This window comes from Schistosoma haematobium, chromosome 7, assembly GCF_000699445.3.
Source record: "Schistosoma haematobium chromosome 7, whole genome shotgun sequence".
Taxonomy (NCBI): domain Eukaryota; kingdom Metazoa; phylum Platyhelminthes; class Trematoda; order Strigeidida; family Schistosomatidae; genus Schistosoma; species Schistosoma haematobium.
The window spans coordinates 16,712,407-16,726,974 of NC_067202.1; the positions used below are offsets into that span (position 1 = coordinate 16,712,407).

Here is a 14,568-nt window from a genome sequence, read left to right on the forward strand (position 1 = left end):
TTGTCAAGGTCATTTAAGATCCGTTCAAAGGTCATCCGTAAATTAGAGTCTCGCCGAATTTGTTTTCCTTTTTCCGCATCGCCACTGTTATATTTCTCTCTTATTATAAACCAGTTATTCCTATTGCTTAGTATTCTTGGACATCAATTCACTCGACAAGTCCCCAAATCAGAACACGGTTGAACAGGAAAGAGATTATATTCCAAATAACAAGGTTAGATGGAAGTAAGAAGCACACTAAGAAAAACATTATAGTTTTTATATGAGAAGACTAGGGTGTTCTTCAGGTGTCGGTTAGCGCTGATTGGTTAAGAATTAGCCAACCAGCGTGCAGCAACACAGTTGTGCATGGAACGTGCTTTAATCCAATCTATGTTCCACTAACAATTGTGTTCAGAATCGTCAAGGCACAAATTAACAAACTACTATCTTCCAAATCATTCATCATCAATGTAACTCATGACAATAAAGTATCAACAACCATATTGTGTTCCAACTAATTTATAAATACATAAAAGATATGTGATATGAAAGAATAGTTAAGTAACCAGATTGAGTCAAATTACACAGGTTACCTTGAGTTGACTGACTTTCAAACTCACTTGGAGTAGATTTAGCCAATCAGAATAATTCTAGGACATTTCTTTATTGAGGTTAAGGAACATTCGATAAAAAAGAAAACTTTCGATACGATCCTAAATCATCTTCCCATTCAGACCTTTATACGACTACAAATAATTATGTAAACGGATCCTATATCTACTTTAACAACTCTCTTCATACCGTTGGCACATAACGTTGACTGTGATTTCAGTGGATATTTTTCTGTTGTACTTCATCTATTGCACAGCATATTATTTTGATACTTCTGATGGATCAAATGGAGTGTTGACTTTGGTTCTCTATGAACAAGCACATTCGAAATAACATGATTCGTCTGCATCTTAACTTCAAACAGAACCGAAGAACTGCTTCAAAATGACTTCTTCGCCTAACAACTCAAAACTGTCTGACTTCTCTTAGGAGTGGTCTCAGAAGCAAAAGTGAATTCCATCCTTTAACTTTTCAATAATGTGAATCTATAATGTTTCTTCGTACACACACACCCACATTGATTATATCTGACTGATCCCAAGTCCAAGGTTGTTGATGAACGGTTTTATAACAATCCAATATGTTGAATATTGTTTATTACTTTTGCGTCAATGCAATTGTTCATAATATGCTTTGTCATCAGCATCCTTAGTCGATAATATGTGGGTCCAAATCCTGAACAAGTCATCTTGGCACTTACCGGTTCGACAGCCTACTTTAACATAGTCAAAAAATACCTAAATTCTGAAGGCATATATAACCAGTTCTTTTCCAGGGATTCGCAAAGAAAATAATAACCCAAACCGTTCTAAAATGAACTAGAATTTATGACTGTTACACATGTGAGTGGCTATCTGGACTCACTAGTTAAGTGGATGACGCATCGAGTGTTTGAAACAAAAGGTAATGGGTTCAGATTTCAAAGGGAACATCGAATTTGTGATGCAGGTATGTGTAGCTGATGAGTCCTTAGTGGAACAAAATGCAGGTCCTGGATATCACTACTTATAACAACCTATCTATTCTATGTGTATGTCAATCTTAGAAACATAACACGAAACACTTTGTTTGAATCGTTCTCTGTAAATTAGTTTGCTTATTTTTTTTTCATGTTTTGCAGACATTTCTGGGGACATTCAAGTTATGACGAGCAATGGTCGAGACAACCCGTCGGTAAGTGATTCATTCTAACCACAAAAAGCTAAGGTTAGATCATCCAGTAATGAAGATGTTTAAATTCAGTTTACAAATAATTCAATATGTCGACCACTTTCACTTGTTATCATTTTGACTATCAAAACCCTTTGCCATTCAGCTATCGGCGACCAGATTATCTTCATTCATAATAAAAATGGGTTTAATAAGAATTTATCATTTTAATCGTTCGTTAGTGAAATAAAGATCTTTCTATTCCAGACTTTGATTCATGTCACTGAGTTGTCGAGTTTATCTTTTACTGGATAATGATGTTATCGGTCTAACTTTTCAAAGTAATCTTATGTTACTTAACAATGTATATGAGAGGTGATATTTTAGTTATTTACTTAAGCCTGTCACTCATTCTGGAGGAGCATAGGCCGTCTATTAGCATTCTCCAACCAACATTGTATTAAGCAGTCTTTTCCAGTTGTTTCATTCTTTTGATATCTACTCTCATTTCTCGGTGTAGTGTGTTTTATGATCTTCCTCTTTTCTGTTTACACTCAGGATTCCAAGTTAGTACTTGTCTTCTGATTCAGTTTGATGATTTCCTCAATGTATGTTCTATCCACTTCCAACGCCTTTTCCCAATTTCCCCTTCAAATGAAAGTTGGTTTGTTCTCTTCTACAGTAGGTTGTTGTTGATCGTATCCAGTCAATGGACATTGAGTATTTTGTGTAGACAATTGTCTATAAATGCTTGGACATTTTTGATGATGGTTGTCGTGGTCCTCAAAGTTTCGGCTCCGTACAGCAGAATTAACTGTCTTGAAATTCATATTAAAGATTGTGACTTTGATATTGGTTGAGTTCTATATGTTCATTAACTGTAAGAATCCGGCCGTCACTTTGCCAATCCTCGCCTTTACGTTTGCATCCAAACCTCCTTGTTGATCGGTGATACATCATAAGTATGTGAAATATTCCACATCTTGCAGAGCTTCTCCATCATGTGTGGTTGGATTAATGTTCTCCGTGCAGTTCAGGAATTGATTCTTATTCGTGTTCCTCTTATCATAAGGTTTATTTTGATTTATAGACTATTATTATACAATATCCCGTTCTTGAGTTACGCCCGGTCTGTTCATTACAGTTTCCTAAGTTCATAACCACTGTTGGCTGGATTTCATATCACGATGTTGACTGTTTGGTTTGTATGTAAACTCAGTATGTTTGAAATACATGATTTATATCTTGGAGGCTGAGATTGGTGTTCTGGACTCTACGGGCAAGATTAGGCAGGAAGAACGGTCGATAAGGACTTTAGACTCCTCGTATGGGTTTTGCTCGTCATTGGTCCGGTCAATAATCCACTGTTCTCTAATTGGTAATAACATTATGTCATATATTGATAGGGGCATAAGGCCCACAAGTTATAACAGTCAGCAACTACGTTGTCCCTGATTCGGCTTTTTTGTAACTTGTACAGTGAGAGGTCGAGAACTTTTGATAAATGCACCTGAATTGTTTATGAGGCTAATAGACATAATGATCTGTTAAAACAAAGAAACAGGCAACTTGTTGAAATATCTAGATGGCAGGGAACAGGTAGCCCAGATATTCATGCAGGACACCAAAATTTATGTATTGTGTACATTGTCATCTCTGTTGAACTAATGCTTCAAAATATAGAATTGTTTAGCCTAAAATATTACTTACTTACTCCAAGCATTTCCCAACCCACTCTGTCCTGGGCTTTCCTTTCTAGTTCTATCCAACTGTTGCTCATTCTTCTCATATCTGTTTCCATTTCTCGGCGTAATGTGTTCTTTGATCTTTCTCTTTTTCTTTGACGTTGAGGATCCAAAGTCAGGGCTTGCCTTCTGATGCAATTGGGTGCCTTCATCAATGTGTGTCCTATCCACTTCCAGCACTTCTTCCTCCACTGGGATGTGGTTTGCTCTCTCCCACAGTAGGTTGTTGCTAATAGTGTCTGGCCAACAGATCAGAAGCATTTTGCATAGACAACTGTTAATGAGCACTTGTATCTTTTGGATGATGGTTTTTGTAGTTCTCCAAGTTTCTGCCCCATACAATAGAACTGTCTTGACATTTGTATTGAGAATTCTGACCTTGATGTGGGTTGACAGACAGTTGTTTTGAATTCAAGATGTTCTTCAATTGTAGATATGCTGCTCTTACTTTGCCGATCCGCGCCTTCACAATTGCATCAGATTCACCGTGTTCATCAGTGACGCTGCCCAGATATGTAAAGGTTTTTACATCTTCCAAATCTTATCAGTCAAGTGTGGTTCGATTGTTGCATGATGTGCTGTACCGGAGAACCTTGCTTTTCCCTTTTTGTATGTTGAGACCTACTATTGCTGAGGCTGCTGCTACACTGGTCGTCTTCTCCCGCCTTCGTTGTTGCGTGTGCGATAGAAGAGCCAGATCATCTGCAAAGTCTATATCGTTCAGCTGCCTCTTAACTGTCCACTACACCTCGTGTTTCCCCTCAGATGTTGAAGTCTTTAAGATTTAGTCGATCACCAGATCAATGAAAACGGGTGAGAGTAAGCAACCTTGCCTAATACCGGTAGCCTAAAATATAGCTGAAAAATAAACTACCGACATCATTGATGTCCATTCTTTAAACATGACTATTTCTTTCATATCCATAAAGTTTTTAATGTTTCCTTTTCGTTAGACAACCTCATCATTATAAAAGTGAAATTTTGACAAACAATACAACTAGATGACAAGACTATTTTATTGTCATTACAAATCTTAGTTAATAATTTCAAACCTTTGGCAAACACTCAGTCTCTTCAGTTGATTACTCAACTCCCTTTCTTTCTTTCTTTCCTTCTTTCTTTCTTCCTTTCTGTCTCTCGCTTTCGATTTCATTCACCATAATAAGAAACAATGAAAAATTCATCTTTAGCAATTATACTACTTATTTAAGCTCATTTTCAATTCATTGTCAAATGATGACAACCATTCGAAAAATATCAAACCTTTTAATCATTGAATTTCCGCTTATTTGAATTTATCTTATTATCTGAATGATTATTTAAAATTATGTTCAATGTTATTGTCAATGTCTATTCAATTGTAATAACAATTAAATGAAAGTTGAACATTGTACTATTGTGGTGTGAGCTACTTATATCTTAATAAGTAGTATATAATGAAGGCTCTCCCGGTCTCCCACATTGTACGAGTATTCCATGTACCTAAATAAATGGTTGCTCTGGTTGTCAGAAGGGGCATCGACCTCGTGACTTACGAAGGAACTCGGCTTTCATCATGAGGTGTCATAACTCTCCTAAATGAAGACTTTCTGACTCCCAGGGCAGAGTTTAAAAGGTTTGAATAATTTTTTCTGGTTGGCGTTTTTTTAGCGAGTTAGTTTTCTACGGGATGAAGTCGCTAATCCCATGCCCAACCCTCCTCCTTTATTTGGGCTTGGGACCGGCAGTAGCACCCGGAGGTACTCCAGGTGGAGTTAGTATGTAATGATGGTCAGGAATAAAGTGTATTTCAGTAAAAAATCTATAAGAAAAAGACAGAAACGGAAAGTAATTTGTATGAAAATGCACGTACAATGAAATCTGAGACAATGAACGGATATTTGCAAAAGAAACAGTCACGTTTGAGACATTTGATTGATATTTTGCAAATTAACGATTTACTGTATGGTTCTCAGATTTTATTGAAATGTTCACTAGTAGGATTCGGTCAGCTGCAATCACTGTACAGTGTTGTTCTATACTACTGAGTAGAATAGGGCTATGAGATTGGATAAGATTACTAGTTCTCTCGAAACTTTCTGATTCATCTTACTGTTAATGAGCCTGGATTTAACACGAAATTCAGATCCTGGTGTTTCAAACAGTCGCCTTTCATGATCTCGAATCAGGATGTATGTTTGGAATCGTTTTAAAACTACAGAAAACGATAAGATTATGTGAATAAATTTCAAGTTTGTTTCCTGTTTTTATACATTTTAGCCGATGGACCTACAATTGATCGATCCTCGTGTACTAGTCCAGTACAAACACATTCTGGTCGTTTACTTCGATCACCAGTTAGTCCACCATCTAGAGGATATATTCGACGTCCATCAGAAATGATTGATGGAGGTAGTCAATCGGATACAGCGATTATGGCTGGTTTTAGTAGTCGGGTATGTTATCCCGGTACTTCATATTCTGCACATGATCAACCTGTTAGACGACCATATAGAGCAATGCGTGGTAAAACCTCTGAAACTACGAAAAGAAATAGACCTACACAAGTCCCAGTATATCGAAGTCCAGAAGATCACAAACCGCCAAGACAAAAACAACCAATTTCAAGTGGTTTAGGTATGATAATATCTTGATTTCGTTAATTCTGATTATCAGTTGTAATCATGACAATTAAATAGTTCCCCATTTGATTTTAGTTTTCGCAATAAGAATCTTTTATCCTTTCAATGAAAGCGCCATATTAAATATTCACAAAATCGATAATGTCACTCTATTCGAATACTTTAAGGAATTTTAGTGTCATGTCTTCAAACCCGTTGTTCATTATCACGTGCCAGGTCACCAATCAGAATCCTTTTTCTAATTTGGTCTGTTATTCACCGTTTGTAGCTTAGTATCTCTGATTTGGTCAGTTACACTATCAATCAGCAGCACTATTGGCATTGAGCCGGCTATTAGTTCCTTACTGATTTATTATTCACAAGCTAATTTCTATGCCCCTGACTTGAGTCCAGGAGTAGTAACTAGCCTCTACTATCCTTATATTTCAAACAGACATTGTTTATATACACTCGACGTGGACCACATTGTATCAGAAGGTGAAAAATAACAAATGTACAGAAACAAACCAAGAGTCGTGATTAGGAAAGAGTGGAAGTAATCCACTGCCAACAAAGTAGGAATAGTAAGTTCCACAACAATGGTTATTGCGTCAGTTCTTCAAAGCATCTTAATAGTAACATGCTTGTTTAATTGATATGGATAGCCATCTTAATGAAAGTCAGGCATGAGATGATTTTCTTAAACTTTTAGCTGATTGAAGGTCTTGCAACAAGTTTTTAGTTATTTTGAATAGTGTCTGAATTCACCTACTATTAATTGCTACTGAATTGTTTTCGTAGTAATTTTCGATTTGACAGAGAAATTAAAAACGCTCATTTCTACTTTAGTTAATTACAGATGATTTTCTCCAGATGAGTTCTCTAAGATCATGAACCGATCGTTAAAAACCTAGAAGCACTGAACTTACGTATCGTACTAGCATGCAACCCCTCAGCAGTGTGCAAACACTATCGTGCACTCAAGACACGAACTATGGACCTTCAGTCCCTGGCGTGAACGCCTAAACTCTAGACCACTGAGCAGACAACCAACGATATTTTCGTCTCACTTCAATCAATCCATGAATTTGCACAACCGTATTCTATTTTCCTCAATGGGTAACTGCCTCACATCTGACACGGATTAGGTTCACTGGTCATGGCTTCTCACTGGAACTCAGAAGATTTTCGCTCGAAGCTAGGCTCTAGTGACCATATGGTAATTATCAGTATAGAGTTGTGGCGATTGTTGATATTAACTAAATTCAAGGTTTGATTAGAGTTATGCATAAAGACTGTTGGATGCCAGTTCAGTGATCCCGCGATCGGGATCGTGGATGCACACCGCTGAAAGTCCCACAATAGGACCAAACGGCCGTCCATTGCTTCCAGGTTTTCAATAGTGGTCTAACATCAATCAGTTCATGATCTCAATCAAAAGCCTTATAATCTTCACAACCCTACATTGATAATTACCATATGCTCACTAGTGATTAGCTTCATGAGGGAATTCTCAAAGTTCTTGTGAGAAGCCGTGACTAGTGGAGCTAATGTGTGTCGGCTAGAGGCAGGTATCTACCTCAACACAATGGAAGATGGTCGCGCATTTTCGTGGATTGGTTGATGTTAATACTAATACCATTGGATGCCGGCCAGCCCGATGGTCTAGGGGTTAAGCGTCCACTCGATCCCACTCGCGGGATCGTGGATGCGCACTGCTGAGGAGTCCCACAATAGTATGGAACTATTCAGTAGTATATTTTCACAACCCCACAGGTGATCGAATCCAGGACCCTTAAATTCTTTTTTTGATTAAAAAACGAACTTCACACCTAAACTAACTTATTATAATAGTCTTCTCTTGTCATTTATTACAGAACATATACCGGATAATGCTTTAGTTGTGTTGAGCAGAATATCAGCATCCACTCATATATGGTATCGTCCTGAAATGTCACGGAATGACGGTAAGTATAAATGAGAAACTTAGAAAACTTTCTTTTATAACTAAAATCACTTTTCTCAAATCTGTCCAACTTATAACATAAACTTCCTAACTGTTCGAATCATGCCTAAAGAAAAGGCAGTGAGAAGAATGAATTAGTATGTACAATAACATAAACATCAATATAGTACAATTTATTTGGATGGAGAAATGCCAAATCTTCAATGATAGTGAAATCAAGTGTTTGCATCATGAACTAATCTCAAATGTTATTTATTCATTTATTTGAGCAAATAAATATTGGTACAAACAGGTGCCGAATACACATGCACTACACAAGTCAATGATTTGTGTGGGCTGTAATACTGCACGGGTGCCCAAACCGAAGCAGGTGGTTCTCTTAGGGGGCCACACCCAGAGCCTTTGACTTAAAGGTCTGATCCATAAGGCAGTGGAACATCGTGAGGAGATGCAGTCCCATCGTAGCCAGTGACCAACGATTGGTTCATAAGCTATTTGTTCCTTCAGGATACTGGAGCGCTTGTGCACCATTGGTTTGGAATCAGGGTTTTCCAACTACCCTAGGTGGACTTTCCATGTCCACCAACCTTGTTAATGCTCCGGACGTCCGCTTCCGTCTTCTCGATTTCGTAAACAACACCCGCAGTGCGAGAAGGCAGTGAGTAGGTCTTCACTGGTAATGGTTGTATACACGTGAGCATGTGAGAACATTTTGAGAAGGAGAGCTAACTCATCTCACTCTCGGTCGTACCTGGGCATTTGAGGGCAACCGTAACAGGGCAAATTGTATAACCATTGAAGAAAATTAAAAAGCAATAAATGGCTGTTTCCTCAGTAGTAAAGGTCTACGACCTCAGTAAACAGAATCGAATCCATAACTTTCCATCCTGATAGTGAGATGTTCAGTGCCTCAGATTGTGGATAATCTTCATAAAATACTTACACTAATTTACCGAATTTGTTCATTCGATGGTTATCTATAAGTAATCTGTGTGAAATATATCGATTGATATATCGATTTTCCGACCGTTACTTATTCATCAGGAGTGTTCTATTGATAAACATTGAACAGAATACAGATTGTGGAAAAGTTAATGTAAGATTTACTTCAATAATTGATTTGCGTAGGTAAACATGAGAATATTTTTGAATATTCTTTGTGACCTAGTTACTCCAGGACCTTTAGAAATCTATACTGAGTTGGCAACAAAATCATTGGCACACTTGAAATAAGGAAAGTACAATCAGTCCCAAAATGCCCTGGTATGGCCGCGAGTGGGGTGGGTGGGCCCGCCCTCCTCTCGAAATGCTGTCATACGGCCACGCGTACACAGCCTCTGCCAGGGAAGTCCTACTCACTGCCTCCTCGCACTGCGGGTGTTGTTTACGAAATTGAGAAGACGGAAGCGGACGTCCGGAGCATTAACAAGGTTGGTGGACATGGAAAGTCCACCTAGGGTAGTTGGAAAACCCTGATTCCAAACCAATGGTGCACAAGCGCTCCAGTATCCTGAAGGAACAAATAGCTTATGAACCAATCGTTGGTCACTGGCTACGATGGGACTGCATCTCCTCACGATGTTCCACTGCCTTATGGATCAGACCTTCAGGTCAAAGGCTCTGGGTGTGGCCCCTAAGAGAACCACCTGCTTCGGTTTGGGCACCCGGGCAGTATCATAGCACACACACACAAATATGGTGTGGCGCATATATATTTGGCGCCCTCTTGTACCAATATTTATGTGTTCAAATAAATAAATTAATAAATAATGACATCTTCAAGATCCCTCTTGAGAGTTTTTAGATTAACATTAATTGATCAAGGTATTTTCCTGACTTCAGTAAGTTATCTTTAAGAATTGTCGAGGGTTTAATAATGAAACGCCAAGTTTTAAAAAAGTATGAAGCATGAAAATGTTTACAATCTTAGGCACAATTTTACAAGTATTGATTACGATTATGAAATGAACTCTAATGAGAATGTCTACACTACCTAATGCATCTTAGTTCAACAGTCATTGACAACATGACTTGGTGCAATGATTCATTACAAAAGACTTTGACCTTACAACGTAAGGTCAAGCAGTTGATGAATTGGGATATGATTTATTCTTGAAATGCATCACGGATAACTAGATGAGATTTATTCTTTGGCTAGATATAGAGTTCGAAAATTGAAGGTTTAAAATTGGACTTCAGGAGACTAGGGATAACATTGCTCAAGCACAACTCTTTCTCACGGATCGAATATATATGTTAGAAAACATAACTGAAAAAGATTTAGTAGCAAGAATAGAAGGAATGTTTGGAAATTTAGAAAAGGTTTCATTGTAATTTAAGTAAACTAGAGTATTGTCAGAAGTATAGCGATAGTGTAAACTTGTTAGGTTTTTACATCTAGCAAGGAGAGTTTTTCTTGTGAAATCTGAGAAAGAAATCGAATTGATTTCAGAGAAAAACTCAAATTTGTCCGATTTAATAACCTAGAATATATCACGGAAATGACTGAATGATAACTGTGCTGTGAATGAGAACACAAATGAGGATAGTCGGATGTAATTGAATACAAAATTACATTATCTCTTACAAGAATCTGAGAACCATACATTTGTAGAGTGGCGTCGAGTCGCAATTGACTATGATCATCACTACAGGAAGGTTGCGTACCAAATATCAGTAGGTAATTGAAGGTTGTAGCTAAGTACATTTGTTGATGATCTCGTGATGTCGAAAGAATACCGAGATCATACCAAAGAAGTACAAGCGGATTTACTGAGCAAACGTAAGTTCGTACGAGGTCACAATCAACGGAAGGGAGAATGGAAGAATAATGGATGTCAGTAAAACAATCACTGGTGCAATTAGTTATAATAATAATTGTTTCCATTAAACCAATCGCGTTCTCTTGATAAAAGCAGGTCACTACACATTCAACACTTCATTTGTAAAATGCCAATCAATCGGCTAATACTTCATTGTTCCTTCGCTTCCACATCAATCATTCTCTGTTCTCGTTCTCTTCTTCTTCGATCTTCTTAACCTTCTACCTCCAGACATTTCATTTTCTATTGATAATATATACTGATTGTATCTGTCGACATCGGTAGCACACACCAAAGTTGCATTCATATCACGAATCGATTGAAATTGGAAATGTATACCACAAAATTTCAAGTAGGTAGTCAAGATGATCTGTACTCACGACGAACAATGAAAGTCAACTTCAAACCGAATAATTCAACATTCTTTTTTAGAAAAGAAGTCCTGTTATTGTGTACAAAATTTAACTATACTTTGATTTTCACTGAATATGTTTTGTGCTGATAGTTCATATAAGCTGTATGTGACATTTATCACCTACTGATATCAGTTGGAGTAAGACTGAAAATTATGAATTTCGTGCATAACATTGTTATACTGACTTTTTCTATCAATAATATCAAATAATCGTTATGATGTATTCCGAATTGCGGTAAGTAGTGTGTAACACCGAATGCTAACCCCTTAAGTAAATGTTTAGGTGTTCGATACAAGACATACAGATGATGGTCTCGGCTTTTGGTATGATTGTAAATTCATACTGAAGACGATTTCTGTGGTAGGAGAAAACTGTTATACAATTTACATTACTTTTTGTTGATAACCTCACTGATAATGACTGATATATAAAAATACTAACAAATCTCTTCTATATATTTCATTGATTATATATTCAATTTATTGTTTACAGCAATGGACTTAATCAGATCAGAAGCTCCTGGAACATTTGTAGTTCGTAATAGTGGAAGCTTTCCACATTCATTTGGACTGGTAGTTAAAGTCCACAGACATCATACTCATGGTTAGTTTATTATTTTAAATTATTCAATAAATCCATTTTGTATTGTTTGTTTAAATCTTCCCATTGATGTTTAGGACTACAGTTGATTAGACTCTTATTGAAAGATGTAGCTCTTTTGTGGATTGCCTCGATATTGCAAAGATGGTTGGATAGTGGCTAGCAGTGGAATACAGGAGGCATGTTTCGTCCTATTCGGGACTCGTCAGTTGTATGTACCTGAATCTTGAAATTGATATTCACTTCGAGAATCAAACTCAGTGCCATCCGCTTTAAAATCCATCACGCTATACGCTTAGCTAATGAGTCCTGACGGACTATACAAAAACACATATTATTAACATAAATGTTTCAATATCATCCTTCTAGAAATTCTCCTCTATTCAGAATTAGACAGTTTCTACAATCGAATTTTCCATGTAGATTGTTATCATTGATAACATATCATGTCTCCTCATTGGTATCTTATGTTATGTGTGAATGAATGTGTCCACTTTGTCCAATGTGATGTTTCTCGCTGACGGTGCTATTCATTGAATAAATGACATCTTCATTTGTCTTCAATCACTGTTATCTTACTTGCGTTGATTTCAAAGTGTTTCACAATGTTATTCTTCATGTATGGTAGAATAATCTGTTTTTTTCCTATTTAATGGTATATTGAATCGCTAGACACTTTTTAATCAGATTGCTAGAATAGCCATTCTAATGAAGCCAGGAAGGAAATGAGTGTTTCTTATATATTTCTTATAGTAAACGGTTGAAGATGATCGATAGGAAACTGTGGATTGAGGTTTCGTGCTATTTGACACTCGTCAGTGGGGTTTACATGTAATCTTGAGAGAACTGATGCTCCTAGGGGAACTCGTGTGATCTAGCTTCACAGTTTGAGAAGTTGTCACTAAGTTACTTGAGCAGCGAGTGGCTTTATTATGATAATTAGGAGTATTTGAATTATAGTACAAACTAGGAATCCCAGAAATAACGCGATTGGATCAAGAAATACTAGATAAGCATGAACGAATGTACTGTATTTGGAATTCAAAATCAAGCAATTAACAAGTACAAAGGAATCGTTAGTTCATACAAACACCATACTTATGTAAGACTGAAATACTTGGAGTTAGTTAATGACCAAGTGGCTCATACTTACCCAGTACCTCACAAAAGATTGGACGTACCTAAGTAATATAAAGTTATTATACCGACTGAATGACTTGCAAATCATAGGTTCGAGACAATAGGTGCCTTCTACTGTCTATTGGTTCCCCTAAATACTCATCTAAGTAATTATTAATCAACATTGTTTCTATAAAGTAGCCATATTTTAATTCTAAGAGAAAAATACTTACTTACACTAGATCCACTACTGACTTATTTCGAGAGTGAGTTCCCCCATGTCCTAAGTTGAAAGTCGTGACTAATGGAAGATCGACCATGGTGAGTGTGAACTAAGTACTCATCAGTGGTATCGAAAGTTGTCTACACAATATAACAGGTTGATTGAAGTTAAACATGTAAATTATTGAATGTTGTCTTATTTATCTAATGCTTAAATGCTCACTGCCGAACCGATAGTCTTGCGTAGTTGATCACTGTTGGAGCATACCATACTAGGTCAACATAGCTGTTCAGTGTTCCCTAGTTTTCAGTAATAATATATATTGGTTAATATGTTTAATTAGTCTTACTTTATTTTCTTACTGTTTCAAACAGGTGAAGAATTCGATTCTATACGACATTATTTAATTGAAGGTTTACAATCTACAACATCATCTGTATATCATGCAATTGGTGTATCTGGTACATTATTACCTCCATCTAATATTCCAATGGATTCATCAGCTTTAAGTGTAATCCATGAACCTGTTCGACTTCGTGGATCTTCAAATGAACCAATATTTACTAATTTAGTTAGTTTATTATATGAACATACAATTCAACCATTAGCATTACCTTGTATATTAAGATTACCTTTTAAATTACCTACTTCAATCAATAGTCTTCCTTCATTAATAGTATTAACAAGAAATTCACAGTCTGATCATATATCACCAACTTCAATAGTACCAAAATATTCTTCACAAGTTGGATCCTATCATACAGGTATGTTTACTCATTAATATCAATAGTTATATAATTATCAGAAAAAGGTTTTGTGAAGATTGTAGTAATGTGATAGTTAAGTTCATGAGTCATGTGAAGCTAGATCATCATGGAAACCTGAAAGCAACGGATGGCTGATTCGTTCTTGTATGAGACTTCTCAGGAGTGTACATCGATGGTCCCACTTCGTGAGATATGCTCACTAGTGACTGGCTTCAAGAGGTATTTCCCGGGTTTAGTGAGAAGCAGTGACCAGTGGAGTCCAACCAGGTCTGTTGTGAGATAGTATCTCATTGATGACAATGGTGGATATGCCACTCAATTTCGTGGATTAGTTGAAGTTAGACGTTAACACCGTTGGATGCCGGTCAGCTTAGTGGTCTGGTGGTTAAGCACTCGTGAACGAGACTGATAGGTCCTGGCTTCGATTCTCGCGAGGCGGGACCGTTGATGCGCACTGCTGAGGAGTCCCGTACTATGACGAAACGACCGTCCAGTGCTTCCAAGTTTTCCATAGGGATCTAGCTTCCATTGGTTCATGAATTCAACTATTAAAAAGCTAATTAATTT

The 14,568-nt window shown here is 37.0% G+C and overlaps 1 protein-coding gene across 1 annotated transcript in view; it reads left to right on the forward strand.

Moving 5' to 3' along the window:
- TNS1_3 (Tensin 1) overlaps positions 1–14,568 on the forward strand; it is a 101,711-nt gene that overhangs the window by 67,457 nt on the left and 19,686 nt on the right. Inside the window, exons 15-19 of the mRNA XM_051218120.1 lie at positions 1,715–1,767; positions 5,748–6,104; positions 7,966–8,055; positions 11,785–11,895; positions 13,609–13,998. Coding sequence (XP_051064556.1) covers positions 1,715–1,767; positions 5,748–6,104; positions 7,966–8,055; positions 11,785–11,895; positions 13,609–13,998 — 1,001 coding nt within the window. The remainder of the gene's footprint in view (positions 1–1,714; positions 1,768–5,747; positions 6,105–7,965; positions 8,056–11,784; positions 11,896–13,608; positions 13,999–14,568) is intronic.